We start from the raw sequence: 7,433 nt of genomic DNA on the forward strand, positions 1-7,433 counted from the left end.
TACGTAAGTACGGTAGTACTAAACTAAGTAGTGTGTCGTGTCGTGTCGGTGTGTGTGTGTGTGTGGTGTGTGTGTGTCGTGTGTGGTGCGTGTGTGTGTGTGTGTGTGTGTGTGTGTGTGTGTGTGTGTGTGTAGTGTGTGTGTGTGTGTTGTGTGTGTGTGTGTGTGTGTGTGTGTGTGTGTGTGTGTGTGTGTGTGTGTGTGTGTGAGAGAGAGATTTTCGTCGGTGTTGAAGAGTTTTCCCTTCTTTTTTCTTGTCTAATTGATATTCATCTCTCCAAAAGTAAAGGCTGAATCTTATTGATGTTATTAGTTTTATGAGTTAGCATAGAACTTCAGGACTTCTGTTCTGGCAGCGTCCGCAACAGGCCCTCTACATGGGTTAGGATCCCAATTAATCCCGGGGCAGCCTAATGATTCGAAACACTTTACGAGACGATTGTTATTGGATGAACAACAATGAACAACTGCCCAAACACATGGGGCAGGACTTTGGGCAGGTGGTTTCGGTGTCGGGGGGACAGGAAATTGTGCCACTTGTACGCCGTCGCGATGTGGGTTGATTCCCTGAAAATAATCATTGAATTTTTAATTCATATTCTAATTATTAATTATCAATTACGACAGAATTATCATAATATTTATAAGGGACCTAAAGAAAAAAAATATATATATACATATATATATATATATATATATAATAAAACTGTTTATCATGCATAATTCAAATTGCAAAAGTAACAACTTTAGCACATATTTGTACTTTTTTTCTTATTTTCTCTAAAATTATTGCAATTATTTTCGAAAAATATTACAAGAAAGTACCAAAGAGAGTGATACGCGATGCTGCTCAGTGTTCAGTCAATTAAGTGGAACAAAACAAGGCGACTGAAGACTTGGAATCGAAAGGGCACGAATTCGCCACAACTTCTCCCTGATTTAATGAAGCGCGCTTTAGTTTGGCGCAAGATAATTGGCGACCACGAGATCGAATTCGTCAGTGAATAAACCTCTGGTGGACAACCGAATCGGGTTTACAACCGGATCGGAGTGCGGTAAAGTGTTTTGACAGATAAATGGAGGACTTACTATAAAATCGATCTCGTTGTTGAAGCCTCCCCTCGATATCACTGAAGGCGAAACGGGCGTCGTCGGCGAGGAGCCACCAGGACGGACTATTATCCTTGCGCTCACCGGCAGAGAGTTTAGTCTGGCTAGTTCTTGTCGTCTCCACTGATCGGTCTCCTTCTGTCTGTGCTCTCTCATTCTACAGTAGATGGAAATATAGGATCGTATTTATCGGATGATTTGAATGAATAAACTCTTGCCTTGATGATACGCTTGGAATATTTCTATAATTAAAGTCGCAGCGTTCACAGTCTTTAATATATCGCTATTGTTGATATTTAAAATTTCACGCGACTGGAAAAATATCTCAGGTAAGCGAAATTTATTGCATTAAACTACAAGAAAATCTATATTAAATTAGCAGAATTAAATCAGCAAAATCGAATTGGACCTTGGAATATTTAGTACTCTTTTGCAAGAAAGGCGATAATATCTTTCAATTGATGAAGTAATTAGTAGTATTAAATATTAATATAAATATAAAGTAAAATAAAAATAAAAAAGGAACATGTCATTTCACAGGGATTATCATTTATATTTTTTATTATTTTATATTCTCATTGTATGAAATATACTTTACGCGATTTCAATTTTATCGCAATAATACCTGCACTTGGAAATAATATTAGTCCCCAGCGATAACGGGAATACCAATAAAACAAAAAGAAAATGAATAGAGACAAATGATAGCAGTAACGAACATTGAAAGCTGCGAAGCGCATCAGCTCGAATAAAGTTCACTGGCATCGCGCCAAGTGAAAACTTCATTTTTGCAAAGCACGTGCCCTAAGGACCACTTGCATACCTGCTCTCTTCCTGTTGTCGTCTCTCGGCTTCCAATCTTTGCCTTTCGCGCTCTGCCGTCGCTCGCCTGGCTTCTTCGGCTCGCATCAAATTACTCGGAATGGGCCGGCTGTCCTGTCGTCTTCTGTGCTCTGCCAAAAGACGAGGATTCTGGTGATAGATCAGCCTAGTTTCTAATTGTTTCGTCCTACCAATTTCGTTCTTGGATCGTTGTTTGAATATCTCCTGCCTCCTTCTCTCGGCCTGTATCCTCGCTACCTCTAGCTGCTGCCTGTTCTCCTCGTACCTTCTAGATTGCTCTCTCCTCGCTTCCTCTTCTCGCCTAGCTGCCTCCTCTCGCATCCGTTGCTGCCATAACCGTCTCTCTTCTTCCTCCTCCCACTGTCGTCTGGCGAGTTCCTTCCGTCGCTCTTTCGCCTCGTATCTCTGCCGCCTTTCCTCCTCCAATCTTCTCGCCATCTCTTGCTGCCTCCGTCTAACTTCCTCTGGTGAGCTTCGCGGATCGATATACGTAGGCGCCGACGGTCCGTGGTCTCTCCTCACTCCTGGATCGGGATATCTGTCGCGACGCCTGGCTTCCTCGATCAGTCTTCGCTCCTCGAACCAGTTACGACCAGTTGTGGTCGATTGATTATCTCTCGATGGCACATTCACCGGTTGGTTCCTCCTAATATAATCCTGTAGTTTTCTCTCTTCTTCTTGTCTTTTACGCTGCTCTTTCAATCGTCGATAGTACTCTTCGTCATTTCTACTCATATTCATCCGCGGATCTTGGTGCTCTTCGAGCCTATAGTGTCGTTTCTCTTCTTTCGATCTTTGATCGGCATGATTGACATTGATAGGTCGATTTCGTGTGATATATTCTCGCAATTTCTGTTCTCGCTGTCTTTCTTCTTGCTGTCGTCTTTTCTCATCTCGATCGCGCTGTCTGATATCGTTCGGATGACTGACTGAATGTTCTGTACGCATTAAATTCAATGGTTGCTGTCGTCTTCTCTCATCTTCATCCTCTTGCCTCTTCTTCTCTAACCATTCTTTGCGACGGTTTTCTGATATTCTTCTAACATTTTCGGAAGGATTTCTCATTGAATCTTGACGCCTTCTTGCCTCTTCATCCCTTTTTCTTTGAGCTTCTTGCTGCCATCTGTATTGCTCCTGCTTCCTTGCTTGTTCTTCTTCCTCTCGTCTTCTTAGCTCTTCCTCGTTTCTTCTGACCGTCTCCTGCATTTCTTGCCTTCGTCTTTCTTCCATCTGCCGTCGCATATCTTCGTTATCTATATGTGTTGTAACGTTCATCCTCTTATAATATTCTTCGTATTGTCTTCTTCGTAACTCATCTCTTTTCTTTTTCTCTTCCTCCTCCCGTCTATTTGGCAATTTTTGATTAGCCTGTTGCATTTGTCGCAAATACTCTTCTTCTCTTCGTTTTTGCTCAAGGATTTTCTCGTACTTTTGTCTAACATTATCGATGTCAGTATTTAATCCATGATGCTCACGTCTTTTAATAGATGTGTCTTGATGGTATCGCATCTGGTGCTGCCTGCGACGTTCATTCACGGTCTGCAACTCATCGCTAGACACGACACCTTCATCCTCACCGAAGCCCCAATCGATCGATCGTCTCGTGCGCTTCCGTTCGCTTCTACTGTCCGCAAATCCCTCAATATTTGCTTCGGCAAGCCACAGCAACTGCCGACCATGATTCCTGCTGGCGCCATTATCACCGTCCAATAAAATCATTTCTCGCTTTGGTTTAGCTTCCGTGTAATTCTTAATTTCGAGATCTGTTAGAGATCGCTTGGTCTTCTGATTAGTTATTAATTCACTAGAATTTATTGGGATGGATCCACCCAAATCTCCTCGTTCTGGTAACTTCTCTGGTCGCCTAAACTCATCCAGATGATCAGAATTAAGATGGCTGGCATCCATATCTCCCCTATTTGGCTTGTTTCTTTTCGTGGTAGTCTCCAGTTTTTTGAGTTTGAGAAGCTCGTCCATTTCCTCATATTCTTCTTCATCGTATGACAGAACGTCGTCGAGATCCAAGGATACCGGCGACACATTTAGCAATACGGATGGAACTGGCACCTCGCCCTTCTCCTTGTCAGGCGTATCTATCGATCTTTTCGTCTTGTGGGACAACAACGACGCTTCGAGACCTTCGCATCCAACCTGTAGCTCCGGCACACCACCAACATCGAAGGCATCTTTGTTGATCAAAGGAGTTTCGGTTAGTTGTTCTTCGAAAAAATTTGATTGTTTACGATTAACATTCGCACTTGTTATTGATTTAATTTCTGTCTTTGTCTTTGAATTCAAATGACCCGTCTTTTTCGGAGCTTTGCTCTTATTTCTCGACAGTAAATTTGTGGAGGGCGTGGTTGCGATCAGTAGAGTCTTCTCTTTGGATAGGTCTAGTTTGTATATTTCCATCGATCCTGGCCCTTGATCCTGAAACGTGTCGTCTGCCACAAAGGGGTCGTCTAAAAGGTCTGAAGGGGATACCTTCGCTTCGCGCGAAAGCGTTTTCGGCATCTCGTAGCCGTAATCGACTTTGTCGGCCGCGAATTCCGCGCCGGCGATATTCGGTAATCGCCTCTGCCAGCCTGAAAAGGGGTACATTCGCTTTGACGAGACAATGTCCTTCAAGAAACCTTCAAAATCTCGCTCGGTATATTTGACATTGCGAGATAGAGCTCCTGATTCTGAAAAATGTAATTAGACTTTTTTTAATGTCTAAAAAATATCTAAAAAATTAGATATATTTAGAAAATTAATTTTAATTATTTTTGCACACATTAATAGCTGAAAATACCGGTTTAATTTAGAAATTTGATCTACAGGGGAGATTCTCTTTAAAAGATTTAATAACGATTTCATACTTGGCTATATAGTTGCATACTCACTGACGTGAGTAATGCTCGACGCCAATTTATTTCTTCGAAATTCTTGCGTGCTGTTATAATATAAAGATTTATATGTGTATACATTACTCGAAAAATATATATCATCTATTATTCTCCTAAATAATAGCTTTCGTCCTAAAATTTTTTCTTTTACATTAATTTCTATAAAAAAAATTAATAATTTTTATGTATGATATTTTTGCATAGATATATCTTTTGAGTTTACTTCATTTATTTTATTAGTAAAATATTCTATTTGCTTTTTTAAATATTTTTTTTAATTTGAAAATTAATAAAGAACGCAATACTGTCATGTAATTATTATTATATTGACAACATAATGTATTAACACAAGTCTTTAGATTTTTTTTATATTTCGAATATTAATATCTTCTTATCAACTTAACACGAGAAATGAAAATAATTATATTTGAGATTGAACGCATGTTGAAAATTTTCGAACTTTTAACAATCATGAACAGTATTTATTTGATATTGGAGTTGCATAAAGAGAATGCGTAAGGAAACCTTGATTCATCAGAAAGTCGGGACAAACGGATTTCCACCAGTTAGGCCGATTCGTCACGAAGCGTTTGTTCCAGCTTCATTAGACAGCACGACAGAATTAAATCGTAAATTGAGTTAAATATTAAAATAGAGCAATATATATTTCTATACATTTCTATATATACATTTCTATATATTTGCTCTCTTTGTTTCCTGAGAATATTAAATAGAGATATTAAAAGTATTTTATAAAATAAAATTTAAATTTAAAATCATAATGTTCCTTACATCTTTTCTACATATTTCTTTCTATGTAGAAAGAGAGAAAGAAATCAGAAAGATTTATATTAGGTTTTTCCTGGTTATATTCTCAAAATGACAATCTTGTATTAGACATTAGCTCTTGAGTTGACAGCGAAACACAATATGATGCTTTATTTTGCTCAGCTTGACATAACACTGTAAAATCTGACATACCCTCCGCAGAGATCGACCTTCGTGAACCGATCCAAAGGTCGAGAGGTTGATCCTCAACTGGATCGTGATCCCTCCAGACTCCAGCACGGTCCCGTTGAACCCTAGCGTGTCGGCGTGGAGATACGGGGGAGTATTGATCGTGAGAGAGGCGGAGGGTGACTGCTCCTCCTACCAGAACCGCCACCGTCAGCCAGACCGTGGCCAGAACCACTGTCACCCGTGGTTGCATCCTTCTGCAATCAAACGGGTGTTTCCTCGTTATTCCACCTTAGTCAAGCTCTTCTGACCTCGATTCTGATTTACGTTACAGTGGAATTCTTAATCTCATAATTCTTTGGTATATCTGAGTTCATCACATTTTTTTTAACTTTTAGTTAAAATTCTTTGACATAAAATTGTAATAGTATATAAAAAACAAAAAAGCTAATAACACCAAAGCACTATTTTATATAACTATGGTATAGTTATCTACAATAAAAACTGAAGGAGGTACTGATATTTTCACGTGATACATATAAAGTCTTTCTTTTAATATATGTATGCGAATTATCTTTTAAGAAACAGATTTTTTTCGTAAAGTAAGCTGCAATTGAAGACGAATTTCAAAGACTTACCTATATATCATTCAAATGCAAGCATGCAAACCAATGCGCTCCAAGCAGTACCACTCTTAGAATATACCGCGAAGAATAACGTATTCACTATAACAACCATCTAACACGCGAATCTTCTTATTCCCAAAAGGGAAAGCTAGCTCAGCTCTCCCTGACTTTGAATCTCAGACAATCATCTCTCTCGTCACTTCGTCCGCGAGCTACTCCGGCATCTTTCAAAGGACGTCGCTTTATCAAGAAAGATGAAAGCAGGCGCAAGACAGCCTGTCTACCGTGCAACTCTCGAACTACTCTTGAACTAGCTCTCTTGTCTCTTTGATTTTCGCTCCAGCTCTTCCTACACACGAATCTGCCGCTACTTTGCGAGCGACACTTGGAGCACACCTTTCTCAGCGAAGCGAGAAAACAAGAAGAACGGGGAGATAGAGAAAGGTCGATATCAACAGCGAATCGAGTGATCTTGACACACTGCCCGCATCAGACCGAAGTGGCTAAACTTAATACCGTGGCGAAGGAGAAGGCGAGGAAGGCCGCTCGCTAGAATCAACTCTCGCGTGCATGACGCGCCAATTGACTTCCGCCAACTGACGTCACGTTTCTCTTTGTTTCTCTTTTCCTCTCTTTCTCTTTTCGTAGACCCGTCGACTGAGTTGACCAAAGAATCACTGGTAATTTCGACCAAATTCAACTGGCGATTTTCTTCATTTCTCGACACGCGAAATATCATGCGATGCTGAAGTATCGCGGGATTTTAAGATATTTGGAGAAGATATGGGTATTCATCGTTTATGATTTTTGATGATATAAATGACGTAATATACGGAAAATACAAACATAAAATAAATCAGTCAGATTAGGACAAGGATTTATTTAAATTTTGGACATATATATTATATATTATGTATTGTATGTACTAATAATTATAATTACTGTATATGATGTGTGTATATATATATATATATATATATATATATATATACTACTACTACTAAGTAAA

General features: G+C 39.5%; 1 protein-coding gene across 1 annotated transcript; it reads right to left on the reverse strand.

Annotated features, from left to right (window-relative positions):
- Positions 1-315: 315 nt before the first annotated feature.
- On the reverse strand, positions 316-6,051 carry LOC105624988 (trichohyalin-like). The gene is made up of 4 exons (XM_012206331.1): positions 5,823-6,051; positions 1,934-4,637; positions 1,090-1,267; positions 316-567 (listed from the first exon to the last, which is right to left on the reverse strand). The coding sequence occupies exons 1-4, from the start codon at positions 6,049-6,051 to the stop codon at positions 316-318; spliced, it is 3,363 nt and encodes a 1,120-aa protein (XP_012061721.1).
- Between the last annotated feature and the right edge of the window lie 1,382 nt (positions 6,052-7,433).

Source organism: Atta cephalotes, assembly GCF_000143395.1.
Source record: "Atta cephalotes unplaced genomic scaffold scaffold00099, whole genome shotgun sequence".
Classification (NCBI taxonomy): Eukaryota; Metazoa; Arthropoda; class Insecta; order Hymenoptera; family Formicidae; genus Atta; species Atta cephalotes.